Source organism: Lissotriton vulgaris, chromosome 10 (genome assembly GCF_964263255.1).
Source record: "Lissotriton vulgaris chromosome 10, aLisVul1.2, whole genome shotgun sequence".
NCBI lineage: Eukaryota > Metazoa > Chordata > Amphibia > Caudata > Salamandridae > Lissotriton > Lissotriton vulgaris.
Genome location: NC_141698.1, coordinates 585,319,083 through 585,346,498, shown reverse-complemented (window position 1 = coordinate 585,346,498; position 27,416 = coordinate 585,319,083). Strand labels below are relative to the sequence as shown.

The following is a 27,416-nucleotide window of genomic DNA, read 5'->3' as shown; positions in this document are numbered from 1 at the left end:
TTTTGGTACCCCTTGCCTTTCGTACCCAGGTACTGTATATGGCCCACAATCAAGCGGGTGGGGGCCACTATGGGAAAGAGAAAACAGAGGAATATCTGCTAAGACGGTTCTATTGGCCCAGGGTCTTTTCTGACATCCGTAAGTACTGTGCTGCATGCGCCAAGTGCCAATACACAAACCCACCACACGTCCCCAAGGCCCCCTTATGTCCTTTACCAATAATAGAGGTACCCTTCTCACGAGTAGGGATGGACCTAGTAGGACACTTAAGTCACCTCAGCGCGGGGTTACCAGTACATTTTAGTCCTAGTGGACTATGCGACCCACTATCCTGAAGCGATACCCCTTACCAGTATGACCACCACTAGCGTCGCCCAAGCCATGATCTCCTTTTTCAGTCGAGTGGGGTTCCCGAAAGAACTCCTCACCGACCAAGGGAAGCCCTTTATGTCAAAGCTTATGGCTCAGATCTGCTCCCTGCTGGGAGTTAAACAGATCCGCACCTCGGTCTACCACCCCCAGATGCATGGCCTGGTAGAACGCTACAACCAGACCATAAAAACGATACTAAAAAAGACCGTATCAGAACCCGGCTGGGATTGGGATAGACAGTTGCGCCTTACCTTATTTGCAATCAGGACACACACACACAGTCCTCCACAGGCCATAGCCCTTTTGAACTGGTGTTTGGTAGAAAACCCAATATGGCCGCAGAAAGGTGGGAGGACGAGGGAAGAACCCTACTTGACTACGCAGCCCAGTTAAAGGACAGATTATCTTCTCTTTGGGTTAGTGTCAGCAAGAACCTAGACGCAGCCCAACAAAAGCAGAAAACCACATATGACCGACATGCCTCCCTTCGGCAATTTACCGTCGGAGACAAGGTCCTAATCCTTCTTCCTTCCTACGATAACAAACTGTTAGCCCACTGGCAAGGTCCCTATGTCATTCTCACACAAGTGACTCCCGTTACCTATAGGGATGCTGTCCCCCACACGGGCAGAACAGGGCAAATATATCATGTTAACTTATTGAAACGCTGGACAGACGATCCCAGAACAGTTGCTGATCCTCCCGCAAACCTGTACATCATGAACAGCAAACCCCTAGACATCCCGTTCCCCCAGACAGACACAACTCCGGGAGTGGCAAGAATACCCAAGGGCTCCCACTGAACCCCAGAACAGGACACCTCCCTTTGTAGCCTCCTCTATGACCACCAATATGTCTTTTCGGGAACAACAGGAAAAACCCATTTAGTACAGCATGACACGAATGGGGCTCACCCAATTAGACAGAGACCCTACAGAATCCCAGAGGCCTGGCGCCTATTGGAAGAGAGAGAGGTAACAGACATGCTTCGCATGGGGATCATCGAGACGTCCTCTAGCCCTTGGTGTGTTCCCCTATTGTTCTGGTACCGAAACCCTACGGTACCATTAGTTTTTGTGTGGATTTTAGGCGACTGAATGAGGTGTCCCACTTTGACTCCTATCCCATGCCCCGTGTGGACGAAATGATAGATAGACTAGGCAACGCCAAATACGTGACAACATTGGACCTGACTAAGGGATATTGGCAAATAGCTCTCACCCACAATGCACAAGAAAAGACCGTTTTCGCTACCCCCTCCGGTCTATACCAATTCAGAGTTCTTCCCTTCGGGTTGCACGGATCCCCAGCCACTTTTCAAAGGCTTATGGAAATCATATTAAGACCACATCACGCATATGCATTGGCATATTTAGATGACATAAGCATCTACAGTGCTACCTGGGAGGAACACCTCAAACACCTCTGGGCGATCTTTACCTGCCTACGTGCCTCAGGCCTGACTGCTAACCCCAACAAATGTATGGTAGCTACCGACGAAGTCTGATATCTGGGCTATCACATCCAAGGGGGAAACATCCGGCCCCAGATAGATCAAGTAGAAGCGATTTCAGCTCTAGAAAAACCCACCACTAAGAAGGGAATCAGGGCTTTCCAGGGTTACTACAGACGGTTCATTCCCCGGTTCTCAGAGAAAGTCGCACCCCTCACAAACATGTTGAAGAAAACACAACCCAACTTAATCGGACTCTGGTCCCAGGAACAGTCCCAAAGTTTTGAACATCTCAAAGCCCATTTGTGTAACAATCCAATTCTGAAATGCCCTGGCTTTTCTTCTTCTTTCACGCTACAGACGGATGCATCTGACCAAGGCCTAGGGGCAGTCCTGTCCCAAACAACACTGACTGGCGAACTACACCCAATTGTGTTTCTCAGCCGCAAGCTACTTCCTAGGGAAAAGAAATGCTCCACAATAGAAAAGGAATGTTTGGCCATTCGCTGGGCAGTGCAGGCCCTGCAGTACTATTTGGTAGGCCACACCTTTACGTTAGTAAGGGACAATGCTCCCCTGGTTTGGCTGGCTAGACACAAAGACACCAATTCTCGGATTCTTCGTTGGATCTTAGCTCTACAACCTTTTTCATTCCAGGTAACTCACTGCCCTGGATCGATGCAAACGAACGTGGACTTCCTCTACTGCAGCCCGGTCTCCACATGGCCTGATCGGCCATGCCTGGTGGGGAGGCACTGTGACGGGGAATCACGTACAGCCGGCCCAGAGGAGGAGCCAGAGTGCCCCAGGGGCACTTAACAACCCCAACTTGTGCTGACACTACTCACGGCTGGAGGGCGGGGTCACGCCGAAGGTAAAAGGTCAGATAGAGTCACAGATGGTGTGGAATGCCAGGACGGAGAGAGCGAGGAAAGCGAACCACCCGGAGAAGCAGACGAGAGAAGACCGGAGGAGAGATACCAAAAGACTGAGGGGCCGGAAGATTCAGAACCGACAACAGGGAGAGACAACAGCAACGCAGAAAAAACCCATGGCGGAGTCGGGGCACGTTCCGAGGAGGCCTATCAGTGTCAGAGGGTGCCGGCCTCAGGCAAGTGCTTGGGGAAGCTGGGCGTACGGTGGTGGGTTGGTGGTGTGCCCATGCCAGCTACTTGGGTTTATAGGGAACACAACCGGACCAGTGTTCTCCCTCTTCCGCTAGAAAGTAAAAAACGGGGAGGAACCCAGACGGAAGGGGTCGGGAATTAAAGTTGGAGACAAGCTAAAACTATCACCGGGTACAACCCTGAATCGAAGGACCCCGGGGTAGTGGAGGAAAGCCGTTCTGTAGGGATATTACCAAGGTCCTGAGAACCCCGTTACCTTTAACAAATATTGTTTTTCCCGACATAGGGAGAACGAGGCCACTTATTAACCGTTTCGTTTTCTTTTGTACCGAGGGCACGCCCGATCCCGGAGGAAGGAACAGACCCGAGAAGCTAAGGGAAGGAAGCTGATCACACGGAAGAAAGAAGGGTGGACTATCCACGCCCAGGAATCATTGCCCGTGTTTTCTTTATACCCAATAAAACACTTATTCATTGCAAATCGGGCCTTGTCCAATCATTCGAAGGCGTGACACCCCCTTAGCTGCAGATGCCGCCAAAAACCATGCTCTCACCACCCGGTAAGGGGACAGCAGCCCGCTGCCACCCGGGCAGCTGCTCGGCACGTCCTGTAATGTTGGCGCGCCCCTCGCTGGGCCTCTTACTGTTCTCGCTGCCTCAAACAGACACCCTCGCTCTCCGAGGACAGTCGGACTTGCCTGGACTCCCGCAGGGAGCACCAGCTGTACTGTTGTGTTTATCGCGACTCTGCTGCGAAGTCGGTCCAGATTCTGGAGTTCCCAGTGAGCTCCCACCGGAGAACTTTCCCAAGTTCCTCCGTAACTCTCCCGCGGCCTGGATGAAGTTTCAATCCTCCTGCCCGGTCTCCACTTGCAGCTTTTCAGCCATGCCCACCACCAGGCAACAGTTGCCTAACTTCTGTTCCCAGGCACATCCGGCCCTTGGCGTCTGCTCTCACCGGTCATGTCCCAGGTCAGGCTTGTCTCGCCTGACTTCCTGTTTCAGGGAGCAAAGTCTCCGTAACTTCTCGGGCTACTAGGAACCAGCTGCAGGGCATAAAGAACAAAATTAGGCAGCACTCCACCCGCATCCTCTCCGCATGCAGGGGGGAGAGAGGCTGCCCTTCACCAGTGCTTCCCTGACATGGGCCCACGAAAGGGGCTCCAGCACACCTGAGCACAAAGCATAAGGTGATAATGAAGCGCTCCGCCTGCCTCCCACTTCAAGGCACAACCAGGGAGCAGGCAGCACTTTTCTTCAAGAACCTGCCAAAGGTAGATTGGGCGCAGGCAGGCCGGCCCACTGAGTTTCCTCAGCAGCTCAGCAGTCCTTTCAGCTACCAAGCAGGGCAGCCGGTCAGTCCCCCAACAGTGGTTCCTCTTTGCCGTCCAGCAGCCTGCTGGCCGCAAGGTCCCTGTCAGCACCAAAGTTCCACCCCTTACATGCGGTAACAGCCCCAATATTTATAGTGCAAATGTCTTTTTTTCTACCCCTCTGGCACAGGCCTAAGCCCAGTCAAAACCTGTTCTGGGGGGTACCTCTAACCATTTGATGCACAAGTTACTACTGGTGTAACGATATATCTGTAAGAGAAATTAGTTAGTGATAAATTCCTTACATTAGAATATCCCCAGGTGTCAGACTGGATCCAGACTGTTTTTTTGCTAGCAGTACAGCTGCGCGTCAGTAGGTGGCATTATGCGGCTCCGCGTCTGTCGCCTCCGTCGTATGCGCCGAGATGACATCACGGAGACTACTTAGGCAACAACCATGCGCGCTGACGTCAGTTCTGTGCACGACTTTCCGCGCCACGAACGCAGAGCCATGCAAGAAACTGATCACTGGTGCCATGAAACTAGGGCCCTGAAAGGGATGACCTTAACCCTAGAAATTAGTTCGCAGAACGGGGAGGATGGGTGGGGCGGTAAGGAATCCATCACTAACTAATGTCTCTTACAGATATATCTGAAAGAGACACGTTAGTGATGGATTCCTTACCTTAGAATAGATACTACAGCAATACCAACCCCAGTGGTGGGTCTGTGAACAAGATTACACCAGAAAGTCACGGAGAACGGGACGGCCAAAGAAGAAGTCTCCCGGACTTGACTGTCAAGGCAGTAATGCTTGGTAAACTTGTGCAGCGAGGCCCACGTAGCTGCCTGACAAATTTCCTGCAAGGGAAAGCCACGTCCCAAGAAAGTAGTGGCTGCCGTTGCTCTGGTGGAATGGGCACGCAGCCCCACAGAAGGCTCCTTCTTAGCCAACGAGTAACAGGCCTTGATGAAGAGAACGACCCACCGAGAGATGGTCCGTTTGTGCACGGCCCGACCATTTTTGGCACCCACATAGCCAACAAAGAGCTGGTCATCCACCCGGAACTGTTGTGTGCGCTTCAGATAGAACGAGAGAGCACATTTTGGGTCCAGATGGTGGAGCCTCTCTTCCTCTTTTGAAGGATGCGGAGGCGGAAAGAAGGTGGGCAAAGTGATGGTCTGCCCGATGTGGAAGGGCATGACAACCTTTGACAAGTAAGAAGGATGGGTCCTTCAAACCACCTTTTCCGGATGAACAGAGAGGAAAGGAGGTTTGGAAGAAAGAGCCTGGAGCTCACTTACTCTTCTGGCAGAGGTGATAGCTACCAGGAAAGCTGTCTTGAGAGTAAGAAGATGCAAAGGACAGGTATGAAGGGGCGCGAAGGGAAAGCACATCAGATACGTCAAGACAATGTTCAAGTCCCATTGAGGCATGATGAATGGCACAGGAGTAAACGTGTGCGTAATGCCTTTCAGAAAACGGTTAACAACCAGGGCCTTAAAAAGGGAAGGCTGATCTGGAAGCCAGAGAAAGGCGGAGATGGCTGAAAGATAACCTTTGATAGTGCCCAGAGCAGAGACCTGCTAGGCCAAAGAAAGAAGGAACAGAAGGACCTCAGAAAGAGGGGCAGAAAGGGGATCCACAGCTTTAGCTGTGCACCATGCCACAAACTTGTTCCACCTGCAGGCATACACCGTTTTAGAGGAGGGACGCCTGGCTGCCAGAATGACATCACAGACTTTGGGAGGAAGACCGAAAGCTGTCAACTGTCGCCGCTCAATCTCCACCCATGGAGGTGGAGGCTGGACAGGCTTGGGTGGAGGACCGTCCCCTGCTGCTGCGACAGAAGATCCTCCTGAAGAGGCAGTTGGATCGGGAGATCGATCGCTATGCTGAGTAGCTCGGGATACCGGTATCTTCGTGCCCAATCCGGAGCCACAAAACTTACTTGGGCCCGGTCGCGCTGAATCTTCTTCAGCACTCTGGGCAGAAGTGGTATAGGTGGAAAGGCGTACAATAGACTGGAACTCCACTCGCGACGAAAAGCGTCGTCAAGCGAATGCCGCCTTGGAAATTCCAACGAGCAGAAATGATGACATTGCGCGTTCCCTTCGGTTGCGAATAGATTTAACCAAGGCTCTCCCCACTGCTAAAAGAGACCTTGTGCCACGTCAGAGTTCAAAGGCCATTCGTGATCAATCAACGGCGGCTGAATTCGTCCGCCCTGGCGTTCAGAGAACCTGCCAGGTGTAGACCACCAAGGTAATGCCTTGATGTTTCAGCCATGTCCAGAGGCGCAGAGCCTCGTGACATAGGGTCCAGGTCCCCACCCCGCCCTGTTTGTTGCAATACCACATGGTGGTGGTGTTGTTTGTGAACACCTGCACTACACTTCCCTGGACAGAGGGAAGGAATGATTTCAGTGCAAGCTGGATCGCCCAGCACTCCAAAAGATTGATATGGAGCCGAGACTCCGCCGGAGACCAGAGGTCTCTGATCTCCGCCTCACCCAAGTGGCCTCCCCATTGCAGGAGAGAAGCATCCGTCACCACTGTGTGCTCCAGTTGGGGAAAGGAAAGGGATCTGCCATTGACCCAATTGTGATTGGTGAGCCACCACTGCAATTGTTGTGCAGTGTCCTCCGAGATCTGGACGTGATCGGACAGGTTGCCCTGATGCTGCGCCCACTGGAACGTCAGGTCCCACTGCAGAGCCCGCATATGCCATCTTGCAGGATGCAGGAGGCCATCAGGCCCAGGAGCCGGAGGGTCATCCTGACTGAAACCCGGGATCGAGGCTTAAAGATCGGAATCATAGCCTGAATATCCCGGACTCGCTGGTCAGGAGGATAAACAAGAAACCAAGGAACACCGAAAACTTACCTGAGGCACGCCATCGGGCCAGAGCCGTGAGGGAAATGGCAGAAACAGCGCAACGCCGGGAGGTAGTCCAGACCAGCAGACTACACTCCCCAGCAGCCCCTGGGGCGGAAGCACGCCCGTGACGTGCGAGGAGCGCCCGGAGGCGCCTGTAAAAGGCTGACCCCCCGGGAGCCCAGGGGGGAACACCGAAAACTTACCTGAGGCACGCCATCGGGCCAGAGCCGTGAGGGAAACGGCAGAAACAGCGCAACGCCGGGAGGTAGTCCAGACCAGCAGACTACACTCCCCAGCAGCCCCTGGGGCGGAAGCACGCCCGTGACGTGCGAGGAGCGCCCGGAGGCGCCTGTAAAAGGCTGACCCCCCGGGAGCCCAGGGGGGAACACCGAAAACTTACCTGAGGCACGCCATCGGGCCAGAGCCGTGAGGGAAACGGAAGAAACAGCGCAACGCCGGGAGGTAGTCCAGACCAGCAGACTACACTCCCCAGCAGCCCCTGGGGCGGAAGCACGCCCGTGACGTGCGAGGAGCGCCCGGAGGCGCCTGTAAAAGGCTGACACCCCCACTCGCCCCGCGAGTCGCGCGCGGGAGCGACCGGGAGAAGCCCGGGACAAGGGCGGGACAGTCTACGGCAGTCCACGGCAAGACCAGGCAGGGCTGGGCCACCTATCGCACATCTCCTGCAAATATGGGTAAGCGGAAAAGCGGAGCTACCGCAGACGATGGCGGAAAAAAGGCTAAAGTGGCAAAACAATCTGACTCCATTTTGTCCTACCTTACTTCGGCGGTGGGGGCTTTAACTAAAGAAATTGCTACAGCACAGCAAGAACTGGGTTTAATAGTTAAGTCTCCCTCCCCAGCTATATCACCTGAAGCACAAGCCATCCCTTTAGAGCCTGACGTCATCATAACAAAACCCACAACTGCTACTGTTTCCACTTTACCTCAAGCTTGCGCATCCCAAACTTTGCTTCCCACTATAAGTCTGGACCCTTTGGGAACTTTAAAATCATCCTCGAAAAAACGTAAGAAGAGGGAGGCCCCCCCTCGAGTTACTCATGGGATGGAGGAGTCTCTAAAGGACCTTATTGAGGCTCTTTTCGAGGAACGGATTGAACCCCTTTTAGTGGGAATTGCAAAGGACATAGTAGACACTATGAACACATGTCTCGAAGGCTTGTTAAAAAAATGTGTCCTGATAGATGATATAGCAAAAAAAATTGATAGCTTGCATCTTGGCGATAAAAAGGTCGTATATTGTCACAGAGCACAACACCTACCTTTACCACTACCTGAGGCCACCTCCGAGCCCATGGAATCAGATATAGTAGGTTTACAGGTTCCCCAACCACCCATACCTATTACCCGACAGGAGGTCCCCTCAACATCAGGGGAAACTAATTACTTGGGAAGCAAGATTCATTTAAATCTGCCCCCTGCGGTAGTACCCTACGTAGCTGTTTTCCTAGGGGTGACCCCGCTAAGGGAAGGCGAGGAGGAGTCAACTCCCGCACTTATTGGAAAAGCAAAAAAATGGTGTGATGATTTAAGCAGCGGTGATTCAAATACATCCTCTAGCATCATAGCCGCAAGAAGGGTAGGATGGGTGGGAAAACGGGCAAAAAATGTGAAAGGTGATTGTGTGGTGATAAACTTCAATAACGACCATTGCCCGAGTACTCTGTTCTGGGATGGATCAGATATTAAGGAAAGTGATAGCCTCAGGGCAGTCCCATTAGGCTTCTTTTATCCCCCACAGCCCCATTTTAACTCACATAGGATGCCCCCCCCAATTACGGTCCCATCAGTGAACGGGTGGCAAACTGTAACTAGGAAAGTGAGCCGAAATCCACCAACGTACCATAACACAGGCCCTATTATGGATTTGGTTAATCGTTTTAATCCTTTAAGTGATTTGAACACCAACGATTGACTATCTATACCTCTAACATCACCCATAATAGCTATGCCTGAGAGGGTAACTTCCCTATTATGTACATTTATGACCTGGAACGTTGCAGGAATAAGAGCTAAAAGATCAGACCCTACTTGGACCCAATACATTTCTAAACATAAGGTCATAGCTCTGCAGGAAACGTGGGACACTTCACTTTCCTTTTACTTAGATGGCTTCCTAAGTTTTACAATACCCGCTAGTACCAGTAACGCGGGGAGAGCAAAAGGGGGGCTTATTACATTTTTTTCATTAGATCTAGTAGGAACTTTTAACTTATTGAATTCAGGTTCCCCAAACATTCTAGCAATAGAATGGACAGTCTCCCCAAGCTGTATCATACTAGTAATTAATTTTTACAATGCCTGGGGTGGACCAAATGAATTCGAACATGTGCATTGTTTGGCGAACTTGATAAATAAATACAGTCAAAATTCACATACTCCCTTCGAAATTTTTTTAATGGGCGATTTTAATAGCCACAAATGTCAATTGCCTTGTCAATCACTAGATGCAGATTCTCCTGACGGAGCCTGCATTCCTCACTTTGAACACACCAAAATGGGGGAGTCACTTGACTTATTGTGTGCCAATTTTAATTTATACGAATCATTCAAAACTGCTATTAATGAGAAGGTCACCACGTATAAAGGTACAACTAAGGGGACGATAATTGATTACATATTCATGTCTGTAGGCTTAATTTCAAAGACAAGTGACTATAAAGTTACTGTCTCACACCATAGTGATCATAACCCTCTGTCAACTGCAATACACTGGAGTGACTTATGGCGCAGGCAGGTGGATCAGCCCCGGGTTTGCGCCTTGACGGTGCCCAGTGATCAGGGCAGACGGCTCAGATGGGGTATGGCCATGGAGGAACGGTTCATGGAAACCCTACTTCCCAAAATTGAGGGACCGATAGAAACTTGTCTAGATCAAACTGCCTCGAACCTTCAGGTTGTCGCAGCTTTTAATTGTATCTGTGCACAAACCGTCAGGGATCTTACAAAACCTAATTCTAAGTACCCCACAAAGCCCCACAAATGGTTTGATAGCAAATGCTCAAGGGCACATAGAGAACTGAAACTGGCCCTTAAGGCCAAGGAAAGGGATAAAGAACTAATCTCTCATCTAAGACGGGCCTATAAAGCCAATGTGAGGGCAAGGAAAAATGAAATTAAGAACAATGCTTGGACTGATCTTCTCAATGTAGATGTTTTAAAAAACAGTAAACAGTTCTGGGAAATCATCAACCACTCCTTTTTTACAGGGGAGAACAACCTGAACACAGATTGTGTAATTCCCGATGAGAGATGGGTACAGCATTTTAGCAAGATTTACGGGGGCGAATCATTAGTCTGCCCAAGTACCACTGAGGTGGCTCATTGTGCAGCCACAGTGGTATTTACGGAAGAGCAGGTCCTTAAAGCCATTATGGATACCACAAAAATTAAGGCTCCAGGCCCGGACGGTGTCCCGGCAGACTTTTTTAAATATTGCCCAGTACTCTGGAGTAAAGTTTTGACCAGAGTGTTCAGAGCAGCAGCCGAAGGATGCCTACCTCAAACTTGGGCAACATCCATAATAGTTCCCATTTTTAAGAAGGGAAATCGGGAGGACCCCGGGTGCTATCGCCCAATTTCCCTCATCGACTCTACTTTTAAAATCTTAGGTAGAGTCCTTTTGAACCAACTAAGGGAAAATATAGAACTGAATGGGGGACTCTCGAATATCCAATACGGCTTTCGTGAGAATAGGGGGACATTGGAACAATGTTCTAACCTCCACCTTCTAGTCTCCAGGTACACGGTGGCCGGGGAGGGGATAGTTTACCTGGCCTTTATGGACCTCTCCTCGGCCTTCGACCTGGTGAATAGAAGTAAGCTATGGACTATCCTACTAGAGCTAGGCATAGAGGAGCCCTTGGTGGCATTTATGGCAAGGTTACATCAAGATCTCAAGGCAAAAATAAGAGTCACCAGGGACGGAAGGTGCACAGAAAGTTTTAAATCTGAAAAAGGGGTGCGCCAGGGTTGTATCCTGGCCCCCCTTCTTTTTACTATTTATATAAATGGTCTGGGGAAACACCTAGAAACAGGTTTGGCTGATGTCCCCCGTGTAGGAGGAGCTCAGATCCCAGCCCTCCTATACGCGGACGATGCCGTCCTGATAGCGAGAACAGGGATTAGCCTACAGATTCTTCTGGACCGTTTTGGTTCCTTTATGGAGAATCTAGACCTGAAAATCAATGTCTCCAAGTCCCACACCATGATCATTGGTCGTAAAGTAAATATGTTGCAGAAAAAATCTTTTATTTGCAAAGGGGAGATCCTTTCTAGGGTCCCAGTCTTTCCTTACCTGGGAGTCCTTTTTGACCAAAGAGGGTCCTGGGTCCCCCAGGTTAAAGCTAAAAGTCTTAGCTTAGCACGATCTTCATCAGCCCTGCTGGCCTTTACAAAAAGACTGGGAGCAAAACCAATGGAGGCTGTGATTAAAATATACAACAGTAAGTGCGTTCCAATCGCTATGTATGGATCTGCGATTTGGGGCTACGCAGAGACGGCAAAAATACAGAGGGTAGAAAACGGTATCATCAGGAATATTCTATCTGTCCCAGATTCCACACCCACCTTCTCTATCCATGAGGAAATAGGCTTACCATACATCTCTGATAAACTAAAATTAGCCCCCCTCCTTTTCTGGGTCTAAACGTGGTTGAATCCCGAGCTGACGCTAAACCATGCCATCCTCAAGGACGTCATTGCAAGGGATAACGCCATGAGAATCCCCTGGCTAAAATTTATTAAATCTACTTTACTAATGCTGGGGAGACCGGAACTTTTTAATGACCCATCTAACATTAGGAGGGAGGATGTCAGATGGATTAAGCAGATGTTTTTGGAGAGGGTTCGTTTGGATAGAGAAGATTTGGAACTGAGGAAACCCATGGTGAGGGCACATATCGTTTTAACTACTTCGCCCACCATGGAACCCTACCTAAAAACTGTGACTAATCCTCTTCATAGACTCCTACTGACTAAATTAAGGATGAATTTAATCCATTACTCTTTAGGAAATTTTCCGGTGTGGTCAAAACCTGATGATGGTCCGCCATGCGGATGTGATAATTTTTCAGTTCAAGACACCCTTCATTTTATATTTTTTTGTGACTTTTATAGCAGTGAAAGGAAAAAATACCTATTCCCTGTCTTGAAAGCAGCGGGCTTTACTCAAATAAGGCCAGCCTTAATCTTCCTCCAAACGTTAGCAGATACTTACACCATGTTTAGTGTTGCTTGCTATGTAACTGCGGCATTTAGAACTAGGAAGAAAAGACTACCCCAGATTGACCTGTTTTAACTCAAATTTGTTTTTAAAGGAAAATTTTTTAATATTTGTAAATAGATTTGTACTTTTGCATGCAACAATCTGATGAAATGTAATCATTATGCAGAAAACCCTTTTTGTAATGAGATCAAGTGATGTTTTTAAATACTGTATTTGTGTCTGCTTTATGCCTTTTATGATTTTAACAAAAATCGAATAAAGAGTATTTTGACTGAACTGACTGATAAACAAGAAACCACGTCACATCCAGAACAGCTCCGTGGAAAGGGGAGCTTCTGAAAGGGAGTCAGGTGCGACTTCGGCACGTTGACGGAGAACCCCTGCAGATGTAGGAGGTCGGCCGTAGTCTGATAGTGGCTGACGACTGTTTGGGGCGAGCCCGCCTTCAATAACCAGTCGTCGAGGTAGGGGAAGACTGACGCCCCTAACCTGCGCAGATGAGCTGCGACCACCGCCATCACCTTCGTGAACACCCGAGGGGCGCTGGTAAGGCCGAAGGGGCGCACAGAAAACTGAAAATGCTCCCGGCCTACCGTGAATCGCAGGTAGCGTCGGTGGGCCGGCAGGACGGGGATGTGAAAATAAGCATCCTGCAAGTCCAGCGCTACCATCATGTCTCCAGGGTCGATGGCAGCCAAGACCTGAGCCAGAGTCAACATCTTGAACTTCTCCATCCGGAGGAAGCGATTGACGTTCCTGCGGTCCAAAATGGGACGCAGGCCCCCTTTGTCCTTCTTGGGGACCAGAAAGAATAACAACCACACCCTACTTCTGGCCCAGGAATGCGCTTGAAGGTCCCCTTGGCCAGGAGGGTTGCAATTTCCTGCTGGAGAAGGGGAAAGTGATCCCCTGACATGCGGCGGAACTGAGGCGGCATTGCTGTGGGGGTAGACCTCCACACCCACGCTGATTTTGGTTTTGCGCAGGCTTCTGGCTAAACGAGCGTGCAGGGGTGCCCCTTCCGTGGCCACGAAAGGAACGAAAGGTAGACGTGGCAGGGCGTGTGGTGGAGAGACCTAAGGACTTGTCCGTAGACAGAGAGTCCATGAAACGCTCCCACGCACAGTCTGCCTTATCGCAAAAGAGGCGAGTACCATCAAAGGGCATGTCCATGAGGGAACTCTGGACATCTCCCAAAAACCCAGTGGACCTCAGACAGGCATGGCGACGCAGGGCCACTGTTGTTCTCCCTAAAGAGTCTGCGGTGTCCAGCCCACACCGAATGGTGAACTTAGCGGCATCCTTACCCTCGGCAACAGCCTGGGACAGCACATCTTGGACCTCCTCAGAACACTGAGGCAACACCTGTGCAACCGTATCCCACACTTCGTGGGAATAGCGACCCAAGAGGCATGCAGTGTACACCGACCGCAGCCCTAAGCTGGCCGAAGAGAACAACTGCTTGCCGAACTGCTCTAGTTTCTTAGAGTCCTTATCCGGCTGAGCTGTAGGAAAGGCACTCTGGGATGTCGAAGCTTGGATGGCCAGGCTCTCATGGGCGTAGGATAAGTGGTCAGAAAAAGCAGGGTCACCCGGCGCCGGGCGATGATGCCTGGTGACGTTCTTATCAACAGGGGCCCCTGTGGCCGGCCTTGACCAAGTGCCCAACAAGACATCAGTGAGGGCGTCATTAAATGGCAGCAGGGGCTCCGACGAAGTGGACGCCGTCTGGAGCACCTCAGTGAGGAGATTAGTTTTGAGGGCCACCATAGGGAGATCAAGTTGGAGGACCTCAGCTGCCCGACGGAGCACCATCTTGTAAGAAGCGTCCTCCTCCATGGTAGGCGGGGGAGAGGCAAACCACGGGTCAGAAGGTCAAGGTCGCCGGCGTCCTCTAAGTCGTCCGCCCTGTCCTGCTCAGAGTCACAGTGATGAGCAAGAGAGCCCTCGGACCCCTCCCAGTTGTCCTCCACCTCTGCTGCCCGTGGTAAAGACTGCGGCGGCAGGGCAGTGACCGGGGAAGGAACAAACGGCGTTGGGAACGGCGCCGGATAGGGCGGATCCGGAGCTGTGTCCCAATGCAGATCCCAGGTAGAACAAAATTGTCCTAGAACCTTGGCAGGGGCGGGACAAATGGCACCCACTGCGGCGCCGGAGGCGGAGCCGTGGGTGGCGCTCGGGCCGGAGCCGGCAGCGTTGGACCTTGTGGCGTCATGGCCAGAGCCAGCGGCGCAGAATCCCTCGGCGACGGAGCTGGATCCGCCGCCGGTGTTGACAGGATCCTGACACAGGATCGGGGGGCACGAGGGCGCACCGGCAGGAGCCCGAGGCCTAAATAGGCGGTCCATGGTAACAAGAAACTCTTGTACCTGTGCAAGAGTCGCCGAAGGACCCGGATAAGGTGGGTAGGCCGCCGGACTCTTGGGCTCCGAAGGAGCCGCAGGGGCATAACCCCTGTCCCCCTGCCCACATCCGGGGACCAACGGGGGGATGTCGAAGAGCAACAATGCTTCTTCGACTTCTTTTTGTGTCGTCTCTTACCCGAATCAGAGGGTAAAGACTTGGAGCCCGAGGTGCGAGGACGAGGGCCCTACGAGCGTTCTCTGGAAAGGCCCCTGGACCAAGAACGGCGCTGGAACGAGTGCCGGACCTCCAGCAGCTTCCGGTGCCGCCCCCTCAAGGCTTCCGGAGCCATGGCCCGACAGTCCAAACAGGACCGGGAGTCGTGATCGATCTCCAGGCAGTAGAGGCAGACATCGTGGGGGTCCACCACCGACATATTGCGACAGCAGGCCCCACAAGACTTAAAACCAGGCATCCTTATGTGCACCAGAGTATATAGGAGATAAAAGTCTCAAAAGGATAGTCAACAAGTGACTAAGGTACGTGCTCTAACCCGATCTGCGCTTACTGGTGCGGAAAAAGAAAGAAGGGATGTCAGCGCGCATGGGTGGCGCCTAAGTAGTCTCCGTGACGTCATCTCATCGGATACGAGGCCAGCGACGGATGCGGAGCCGCACGAAACCACCTACTGACGCGCAGAGGTACTACTAGCGACAAAACTTTATGGATCCAGTCTGACTCCCGGGATATTCTAAGGTAAGGAATCTATCACTCATGTGTCTCTTTCAGATCATGTGCACAACAACCTCCTTTGTTTGTTTAGGCTCTGGCCCCAGGCACACCACAGGGGGGTGGAGTGAGCATTGTGAAAGGCAGGCACAGTCCTATTCAGGGTCAGGTGCTACTCCTCCCACTACACCAAATGCAAATTGGCCTATTCAGCCTAGCGCCTATTTAGCCTAGCGCCGACTCACCCAGCCCCTCTTGAGCCACTTCACCTCCCGAGCCCCTGTCACTCCAGTCAGACATGCAGTACACATCAGGCAGACACAAAAGACACATAGCACACAGAAATGCCCACTTCTAAAAGTGGAATTTCTAAAATAGTTATAATAAATCTGCGCACACCATTATGCAGCTTTTATTACCACTACTCCAAACATACCAAACTTGATCACGCTACTCCTCTCCTGTCAGGAATTACCACTGAAATAAATATCAGAGAATCCCTAATGCATTCCTATGAGAGAACAGCCTCACAGCAGTGAGAAACCAAAATGGCTATTTGTCACTACCAGAACATGCCACACAGTTAATGCACATGTCCTACCTTTTACCTACATTGCACCCTGCCTATAAGGCTAGCTAGGGCCTACCTTAGGGATGACTGATATGTAGTAAAAGGGGAGTCACAGACATGGCACCCACTTTGTGTGCCATGTCACAACGGCAGTAAACTGCGCATGCAGGCCCTGTAATGACAGAAGCCTGAGACAGCTTTGAAAGGCAACTTTGGTGGGTGGCGCAAGCAGCGCTGCAAGCCCACCAGTAGCATTTAATATACTGGCCCCGGGTATAAGAGATACCACTTTACAAGGAACCGATAGGTAAATTAAATTCGCCAAACGGGTGTAGACCAGTCTTACCACGTTTACCATAGAGAGCACATGCACTTAAACTGGGCAGCAGTGATAATGTGCGCAGAGTCCTAAAACCACTAACACCAGGTCAGAAAAAATACCAGAAGGAAGGCAAAAAGTTCAGAGATGACCCTGCAAAAAGGGCCAAGTCTAACAGTGTGTCTCTCTGTCTGTTTGCTAGACATGTCTGTGACCTTCTGGTTGTCCTGCAATAATGTGAGTGTACTATCCTTTCAGTTTTAATATTCTTTTTCTCTCCCCCAGGTGTATCCTGAAGGTACCTTGTTTTTCATTTGTACTGGGCTACATCACAAGTCCAGCTACCAGGGTACGGCACTTCAATCATACATACAATCCGTTCTTGTCAGAGTAGACAAGGATCCCTTGGTCCTGACGAAATGCTGCAATCCCTTGGACTTTAAACAGGCCTGAAACGTGTTGACCGCATTCACTAACCATATCCTAATTTGAGCTTGAGAGGTTATAAATTTCTCCCCTCTCCAGCCACGACTTTAGTCCTTGTTTTTAATATAGCATAGAAACCTAGTGAATAAAGGATACCTTGTGGATTTCCTATAGCTATTTTTAATTCTTACTTGCACTTCCCCATCTACTCATACTAGTTTTTTTCCCCTCACCTATAAAGCCTTTACATCGGCAAAAAGACAAGACCTCAGGCACAGAAGTCGCCCGTGCGGGGCACGTTGTGCATTGCAGCGCCGGCTCAACGAGGAGCTGCCCGATGATGAAGCATGACATCCTTCGGGGAGTGTGAGGGCACTTGCTCTTAAAAGGAGCTATCCCCCCAACTGTTCTCTCAACCTCCTGGCACCTGGGAAATTATCCCTCCCTTACCCCTTTCAACGCCTTCCTTAGGAACTCCATACTTATTTTTCTTGTTATACATGTATAGGGGCGTGTATGCCGGACCTATCCAAAAGCCCCCGTCCCTCCTTCTGTGATTTATATTGGATCCATAATGTACTATCCCTCTTGTCCAGGTACAATTTGGAGTCTACGGTCTGTGGAAGAGACAGTTTCCTAGCACACACAGTGAAAATTTGCAGTTTCAAGTCTGTGATACACAACAAAAGGTGGGAGCTCAGCTACGCTTCACGAAGTGAAATAAAGGAATGGATATCATGCAAGAGAAATTATTATGAGAAATTCCACAATCAGTCTAGAGCCCGAGGTCAGTCAAAAGGTAAGAATTTGCAGTTGAAAGTATCCATCAGAAATGCGATTGTGATTTGGGACCAACATTTCATTCACAGTTCAAAACTAACTAATTAAACTACTTTGAAGTCAGTAACCAAAATAATGGTAACTGTCTCAACTCATACTACCAGACTGATAGCTTCTGGTTATGTGCAATTATGGTACGGACAAAACAATTAACAACTCTGGTTTGAGCCAATCCATATTAGATACCAACAGAACAAAAGTTTGTTTAGCTCTATTCAAACTCCATACCACACAGACGAGCCTCCATTGTGTTCCCTTAACAAAACGCTCTTCCCTCAACCACATTAACCCCTTGGCTGCTAGCGTAATTCCCCCACGGTGCAGGAGGGGGGGGGGGGGCTCCACGGCACTAATGTGCTCACAGTGCCCACAGTGGAGCTGTGCTCACGACAAGCTGAGCTCGTCACAGACCCGCCCACTGATTAATTCTCCCGCACAGGCGGGGAATTAGTCGCGCGTGGGCGGGCCGCGGCCGTTATGACGAGCTCTGCTCGTCATGAGCCCAACTCCACTGTGACTCATGATGAGCTGAGCTCGCCACGAGCATGGAAGGGGTTAACTCCACAACTGTGGCCGCAGGCATTGGCAAATAGGTAACCTTACGTTCACAATTTTCAAGTTTTGAAATAGGATTCCATTCCAAAGGAACACGTACTTCCTCTAAACAAAATAGACCAAACTAGATTAACATTTTGGTGCAAGATAGAATTCTCCAGGCTATGGCACGTTTCTGGTATGCTAAATTACTTTTGGGATCCCAAATGCCCCTTCTGGTAGCATCTGAAGGAAGGAAGGAACTGGGTCATCCAGAAGCTAATTTAAAATAGCCTTTTCATACTTTCCTTGTAAAATAATACATATTATAGACAACAACAAAATGAGTTGAACAAAAGGTTTTCTAATTTTTCTTTCATTAAAATTTGAGATTTACCTCCAAATGAAGAACATAGCCAAGATATCAATTTACATAGAAAAATACATGTAATATAGAAGCATAAGAGTTCTGCCACAGACCCCTTTAACTTTATTAACGTGAATTAAAGAAGCCCTTGAAGCCATGTTTGTACTCGGCAAAAGCAAACCTTTCAGAACCCCATAATAGATCACTAAAATATCACACAAACTTATTTTGTCGTAGGTAGAAATAGTGGTCGTTTGATCTATGTTGTAAAGATGAACTAACAGGAATCCACCAGTTTCAAAACTCTTATTATTCCAGTATCTAAATAAAAAAAAGCAATGCTATCTCAGCCTTCTTAGTGTCATAGCATTTCTTCTATCTGAATCCAAATTGAAGTGTTAGTTGTTTTTTACATTAAATCTCACATCCACGTGGGAACCAAATGGAAACATTAAATACGAATCTATACAGACAACTGTTTCGGAGATCCTTTACACTCAGACATCCTAATGTTAGGCATTTGTCACAGGCAGAAGTGATTCCATGGAGTTTTGGAGTCCGGGAAGCAGATTGACCTTCGCAGTCTGATCTACATCAGATGTATACATAAATACAAGTTTACCTTTTAAGAATGCAGGGATCGAAGGGGAAAAAACTGTCCAGTGGATTTACACACATCTGTACAGAGTCTCCACCAGAGCTGCTTCTAACGACTGGAATCAATTGTCTATTGTTCCTTTCAATAATGGTGTAGCAGAAAACTAACTGGTACTTCCTGTGAAAAAATACAGAACACAGATTCAAAACATCATGTATACAAATGTATTTATAGTAGAAAACATTGAATTTATAAATGTAGGAAGTAGTTTCTGTACAAATTGTAGCTAGAATCGAGAAATGACGAGAAACAGTGTGCCTTTTCAATGACCTTCCTATAAACACAGACTATCCTCTACCAATCTCCCACTTACGCAGGACATTAAAATCTGTCAACATAGGTAAAGTAAAACAAGCATTTACAATGCAAAGGTCTCGTCTTTGTTAACCTCATAGATGCTATTAAACATTCCTCCCCAGTGCTGCGCAGTCCATTGGAACTAGTGCTGAATGGACGTCCAATGGTCGTGCGCAGCACTGGGGAGGTAGTGCTGCCGTCGGCCAATGCACCGAGGCAGCACTTAAGGGATTAAATTTAGAGCTATTAGTATTGCTCATGACATTATTTTTGTTTTTAAAAGATATAAATAAATGGCATTGTCATTCACAATGCAAATAGCTTAATCTCTCACAAATGCGCGACCTATTGCATTTGCACACACACACAGAGCCACACGCACCCACCCACACACACACAGCCACACGCACCCACCCACACACAGACAGAGCCACACGCACCCACACACAGACAGAGCCACACGCACCCACACAGACAGAGCCACACACACACACACACACAGAGCCACACCCACACAGACAGAGCCACACACACACAGAGCCACACACACACACACACACACACACAGCCACACACACACACATAGCCACACACACACATAGCCACACACACACACACACACAGAGCCACACACACACACATAGCCACACACACACACACACACACATAGACACACACACACACAGAGCCACACCCACACAGATCAACACACACAGAGCCACACACACACAGAGCCACACACACACAGAGCCACACACACACACTGAGCCACACACACACACTGAGCCACACACACACAGAGCCACACACACACAGACAGAGCCACACACACACAGACAGAGCCACACACACACACAGACAGAGCCACACACACACAGAGCCACACACACACCCACACAGAGCCACACACACAGAGCCACACACACACAGACAGAGCCACACACACACACAGACACACACACACACAGCCATACACACACACACAGAAATGAAATTAATTTGTACACACACAGAGCCACACACACACACACACACACAGCCACACACACACACAGACAGAGCCCCCCCCACACACAGAGCCACACACACACAGGCAGAGCCACACACACAGAGCCACACAAACGGAGCGACAGACACACAGAGCCACAGACACACAGAGCCACAGACACACAGAGCCACAGACACACAGAGCCACAGACACACACAGAGCCACACACACACAGAGCCACACACACACAGAGCCACACACACACAGAGCCACACACACACCCACACAGAGCCACACACACACACAGAGCCACACACACACAGAGACACACACACACACACAGCCATACACACACACACAGAAATTAAATGAAATTAATTTGTACTTGTAAAGCGCACTTATACCCCAACCGGGGTTTCCTGGCGCTGTACGCATACCGCTGTGGAACCCTTTCTGGTTTTTCCCTGTGAAATGTCCACTCCTGGGCACCCCCAAGGTGAAGCCAGGCATCCCAGCGCTGTTGGGGCCGTTGTGGAGATTAAGCAAGCTATTGCCCAGAGTTGCAGAGTGGGACCCATGATTAGAATAGGCACCAAGGCGAGAATTATAAGGTCTGACGAAATTGAGCCCAAGACCCGCCGAGGCGGGAATTGAACCCTGGTCCCGGGCCAGTCCTCTGCATCAGGGTCTGCCGCTCTAATCTTTGAGCCACACTTCTCCACAGAGCCACACACACACACACACACACATCCACACACACACACTCACACACACACACACACCCACACACACACACACACACAATCAATCAATCAAAGACATTTATAGAGCGCACTACCTACCCGTAGGGTCTCAAGGCGCTTGGGGGGGGGGGGGGGGTGCCGCTACTGCTCGAACAGCCAGGTCTTGAGCTTCTTCTTGAAGGAGAGGTGGTCTTGGTTCAGGCGCAGGTCGGCCGGGAGGGAGTTCCAGGTCTTGGCGGCCAGGTAGGAGAAGGACCTTCCTCCTGTAGTGGCTCTGCGGATGCGTGGGACGGCGGCGAGGGCGTGGCTGGCAGATCGGAGGTGGCGTTTGGGAGCGTAGAAGTTGATGCGGTTGTTGAGGTAGCTCGGGCCTTGATCGTGGAGAGCTTTGTGTGCGTGGGTAAGGAGGCGGAAGGTGATTCTCTTGTTGACCGGGAGCCAGTGCAGGTCTCTTAGGTGTCCGGAGATGTGGCTGTGTCGTGGGATGTTGAGGATGAGTCTGGCTGAGGCGTTCTGGATGCGCTGGAGTCTCTTCTGGATCTTGGCGGTGGTTCCGGCGTAGAGTGCGTTGCCGTAGTCCAGTCGGCTGGTGACGAGGGCCTGGGTGACGGTCTTCCTGGTCTCTGTGGGGATCCACCAGAAGATCTTCCGAAGCATGCGCAGGATGTTGAAGCACGACGAGGAGACGGCGTTGACTTGCCTGGTCATGGAGAGGGAGGAGTCCAGGATGAAACCCAGGTTGCGTGCGTGGTCCGTCGGTTTGAGTGCGGTGCCCAGGGCGGGGGGCCACCAGGAGTCGTCCCAGGCGACTCCAAGGGGACCGCAGGGCTCGGATCGACGCAGGTCAGAGGAAGACGGGGCTGAAATGCGCCCAGAAGGGCCCGTTTCCTCCACGCCGCAGCCCTTTCCTCGCTCTCGGGCTTTGCTCGCGGTTTCACCAGAGCAGGGGCGGTTCCGCAGGCATCCTGCTTCCTTAAGAGCAAACACCGTTTTTTAGCAACAACTTACTACTTTGCCAGGCCTCTCCCAGCATGTATTTTAGGGGTGTGGGAACCGCCTCCAGAGGTGCGTGAAGGGAGACTTCCTGCAAGGATCCCGGCTCCCTTTATAAAACTCTGCAAAATATGACTGTTTCCACTCCAAGGCCTTTGTACTACGAAAGTTCAATCGGGCCGGCTTATCCAATTTTGCAGGCCGTTTCACTCGAGTGTCGTCTACTTTCTACAGTACAGATGGCTGCCTAAAAGAAGACTGGCCGGGAAATCGAATGTAGCCCAGCCATAACAGTAAAATACATCATATAAAATACTTTTCCAGGGCGTGGGGTACACCGGCTCTCTCACTCGCCTTTTTACCAAGGTGAGTGTGAAGTAACATTTAGAAGCCCAAGTCAGCTGGCGTTTAGACGTGGAGAATAAAACGCGCAGTACAAAGAGCATTTTATTTCCTGCCTGGAGACATTTGCTGCCGGTGTGTGAATCAATAAACACGTTTCTCAGCTCTTGACCCAAACCCAATGCGGCTTTTAAGGCTCAAATGGCGGGTATAGATTCTGCGGAATAATTAAAGGCAGAAGTCGGACACCTATGTCGGCCATAGGACAGCCAAGCCGCACAATAATCGTGCGCGAGAATGGACGGGTATGTTTAAGGATGCATGCAGGTGTGTTATATTGGAGGGGGATCCTATAGGCAAACATAAGCTTTTGCAGTTCTAGTTGAGGCTTTTGAGGGGTTGGCGGTTTTATGTTTTTTAACACGTGTATTAAACATGTTAGGAACCAGAGCGCTAGTAAATAAATAAACGTTATATTTAACAGGGTTAACCCAATTAGAGTCACTGGGACCTGGGTAGAAAGTTATTACAAACAGAGGGGTCCCAGACTAGGGGAGACCCCTCTGTTTGTAATAAGTAAATAAATAAAGCTCGTTTGAACGGTCTATATTACAGCACATGGGTTGGTTTTCATTTGGTTTCATTTGGGAAGTGCACGACTTTCCAGGCAAGCCCATTTACTTCGCCACCCCGCAGCCCCTTCCTTCCCCCGGGCCAGCCTGGAAGCTATTGATTTATCTGTGGCAGCGACTCATATTTGGTTAGGAGGGGTTCTGGTTGGGTGTACAAGGAAGATTGCTGGTGTGATGTGGGGGTCCCCGGGGCCCTGCAGCTCGCTTCATGGGTGCTGTTTTGCAAGCTCGGGCTCTCGCTATTGGTCATTGTCCTGATCAGATGGCTCTGTTTCCTTCTGTCCCTCCCTGGCAGGCAGCCACCCCCCTTCAGCTAAAACCCAATCTCCGATAAAGTACTAATAGCTAAAGCACTTGCCCTATAAAACACAACAAATCATAAAGGCAGCCACGGACTACTCTGTCCTCCAGATGAGCGCTTTCTTCGTGAACTCTGCCTTCCGGTGTCTCTGCCTGCTCCTGCTGGGCAGGAGTCCTTCCTGGGGCAGATCCCTGTCTACTCCTGCTCGGGCTATGGGGACCCCCTCAGGCAATTTCCGTCCACCTACGGGGCTGCCGGGGTGCAGGAGTCACTGCTCCCAGCTGGGCCAATCACAGCACGGCCTCACGGGACGAGCCTCCCACAGCCAGCCAATGACTGCGCGGCTCCTCAGGCAAGCCTCCCGCGGCGGCCCAATCCCAGCGCGGCCTCTTCGGTGGTATCAGCGGCCCCGGGGCTGATACCGATGATGTAAGCCCCGTCCTTTTCAGACTGGGGGGCGTGTTTTTTGTTGAGTGACGGATGACGTCACGGACAGAAAGGACAGCAAAAAACACGCCCCTCAATCCGAAACGGACAGGGCTTAGAGTGACAGGCAGAGCTCTTCTCCAATGGCTGGCCACCGTTTAGGAAGCCAGCCAATGGAGAAGAGCTGGCTCGTTTTCCTCCTTACTCTAAGACTTAATTTCTCGCTCAGAGAGACTGCGCAAGCGCAGCCTACGCAGGCCGAGATCTAAAAAGAATATTTACATTGTTTTCCATAAGCATTGGTGGGCTTGCCGCTTTTGTGACATTGTCTTTCACTGCAGTGTCTGTGAGGTTTTCTGATCCATGAACGTTAGAAAATAACTATTTACAAATCCGCACAAAGAGCTGTTTCAATAGCAACTACGACCGCCTATTTCTTCCACTGAACCACTCAAGAATTGTGGGTATCACCTTAAACATGGCTTGTGTTCTCTGCATTCACAGGTTTCATTCAAAATGGATGCAAACCAATCCCACAACTCCAGTGGTATTTTATTTATTTATTTTATCAATTTATAGGGCGCAACAGCTACCCAAAAAGGGTTTCCCGGCGCCTAGTACAAGTTATTAGTACTTTGATAGCTAAAACAATATAGCATTTATCACAACTACTTTAATGTATGTGCTGCTGGTTCAAAGATAACTTTCTATTATGACAGGGGAGCAGAGCATAAAATGGTGGCTATTGTCAAGAACATTTTATTCAGAAATAGGTCCTTGAAGAGTAGCTTAGTTCTCCATGTGACTATTGAGGATGTTTTAATGTTGTATTTCTAGCAACCAAAGTTAGTTAACAAAACAAAAAATACATTAACAAACTCTTCTCTGTACAAGTGCATACAATGTAAAATTAACATTGTCTTGAACATATGGTGACCAACACAGATAATGGAAATGGTCTGTTTTAAAGATTTGAACCAGAAACACTTTTCAGAGGCAGCCCTATTTAGGTATTAAGTATACAACAATCAAACAAAAATTACCAACTATTTTTAACTGGATGGTTTCCACTTCTAGGTTTAAGTGACTTCAGATAGACAATGGGGGCAAAGCATAAGTTAACAATGAGATTAATTGAAACCCTAGGTTGAAAACTCCATCTATTGTGTAATCCTATCACGTTACTATATAGTCCTACTCATTTAATTCTATATGTGTGTGCCTCGCCAAAGACCCCATAAATCCCACCCCAACGTTCTGCACTCACATTAAACATTATGCAAGGGTGGCAGTCATAATGAAGGCACACTTTGCCACTATGATTGGGAATGCAAACGGTAATAGTCAAGTAGATCCTATTCAACTCTTGTCTGAACTGTGCTAAATTGTGACTCAACTTATGAGTGTTTTTAAACATTCAGTGGAAAAATTTAAATCGCAGTTCCTTACTTTGCATAAACAGTTATAAGGCGAACAACAATGTATCTTTACAAACCTGGTAATACCAGCAAACAAGTTAACCACAAGAGGCAGGCAAATCTTCAAAGGATTAAGCTGGCACATGACTATTCGTTCAAAATTTAAATTTTGCAAGTAGGTCAAACCTATAAAAAAAAAAGTGAAATACAGATAAAGGGAAAATCTTTATATAGGCAATAACATATTCAAGAAAGTAGCTAACATTTACTTACAACTCAAGTTTTCCAGCATCGAATTCATGAACACCGAAGAGCTCTGCCCATTGTTGATTTAGAACACTTTCTAAATGGTAGGAAATAAAGTGACTGAGGCTGTAGCTTCTGAACTAACGTAAATCTCTCATTCCAAAGACGAAAAGTATAAAACAAAGTTGGGAGCGAGGCAGCACAGCCCTACAGAAAGCAAGAAACTGCACTGAGTCTTTAAAATCACACTAACCATATAATCTGATAGAGACATCTAGCCGCAGATTGCTCATCTTAGAATTCTCCCCAGGTGAGGTTACATGGTTTTCGACTTCGCTTCGTATCTAGCCGCCATTTTGTGTTTTACCGCCATTTTGTGTTGCCTCACTCAGGCAGCACGGCGGACGTGGTGAACGCAATGTTTCTGCCTTTCCAGCTGCTACGTGTCTCTCCCGTTAAAGAGTAACTCCTGCCTATGTTTACGAAACCGATGTCAGGGTTTCCAGAGTTTGTAAATCCATGTCTAGACTGATTAATCCATGTCTTACTCCACTGTTTGGGTCCCACCATTCTTCTTGACTTTATCGTGTTTAACTGACCTTCACTATTGTCTTCATGTGTTCTCCTGTTACATAGACTTTCCTTTGAAGCATTCAAACATGTTCTACCATCTGCAAATTGAATTACGGGCAGGGGGGAGAGGGGAGGAGAGCACACAGGGTCTGAAAGGAGGGTGTGTTTTAGACATTCGATAGCTTGTTTTCAAACTATTCCTATTTGTCAGTTTTGTATGTTTTGGGAGTTGGCATTGTAAACCTGTGTAGTATAACAGATTGTACGCCACGGAATGAAGTGGCAGTCTCCTGAGAACCTACCATTTGGTGTACTTACAGGACAACTGTGCTTAGCTGCAGCTAATAAATCTGCTTTTCTACGCCTAACAGAGTGTCTCGTGTCTCTGTCTGCCAAAGCAGGTGAACCCGGAGATCTTAGGCGGGCCCTGCGCCGCCTGGCCCATAAGGTCAGGTTCTCTAATTGGCGGCCCAACATGTGGGCAACTTCAGTGGTAGTAGTTTTACCTGAGGGTCGTGAGGAGCTTCGCAAGAAAATTCCGGAGGATTTCGCGAGCCACGTGAGCGACCCCTGTATGTCGAAGTGGACCGAAGGTCTTTTGAAGCGCGGCTACTCCTTCTCGACGGCTGCTGACGACTGCTGCCCTGACTGTCGCCCTGCTTTGGCCCCTGGTGATGACTAGTATCGCAAGACGTTAGACGGACATCTGTTGGCGTGAGAAAACATTTAGTTAAGTATTCGTGGGTAGCGCCCACTTTTTGTTTTTGTTTTTGTTTTTTGTTATTCGATTAGTGCACTAACCGAAGCCAAGGGGTAAGTACGTTTGTGCTGTGACTATGTTGTCTAAAATCCCTTGGCGTTTGTAAGTAGTCCAGTTCGTTACGAAATGCCTGGATTTAGTAAGTTTAAGAAATTTTATTGTTTTGGTTGTACTAGGGATTCCCGGCTAGAGGATTCTTGTCCGATTCCTCCGGTTGGAACTCCGACTTATGAGCTCTATTCAAAACATGGTTTAGGTCCTATTATTTTTAATGAAACATGGATTCGATATACTAAAAAAGATGGTGTTTTACGGTGGCCACAAAATGGCACCTTTGAGCCTGCTATACTAGGCAATTTGGAAACGATTTTATTTAAGAGAAAAGCCCGGCCGGCAATGTTTGACTCTTTCCGCCTCTGGCGTAAAGAAGCCAAACAGAAAGAAATTAAGCAAATGAAGAAAGATAAGAAAGAGCAGAATATGACGATCTTGCAGGCTGCCCAACAGTTTAAAAATG

General features: G+C 49.2%; 1 protein-coding gene across 1 annotated transcript in view; it reads right to left on the bottom strand.

The window, feature by feature from the left end:
* Positions 1 to 27,416, bottom strand: part of RRN3 (RNA polymerase I transcription factor RRN3) — a 546,972-nt gene that overhangs the window by 182,722 nt on the left and 336,834 nt on the right. The window contains exons 15-16 of the mRNA XM_086941427.1: positions 25,398 to 25,506; positions 19,145 to 19,297 (exon numbers count right to left, since the gene is read on the bottom strand). Of these exons, the coding sequence (XP_086797553.1) occupies positions 19,145 to 19,297; positions 25,398 to 25,506 (262 nt within the window). The remainder of the gene's footprint in view (positions 1 to 19,144; positions 19,298 to 25,397; positions 25,507 to 27,416) is intronic.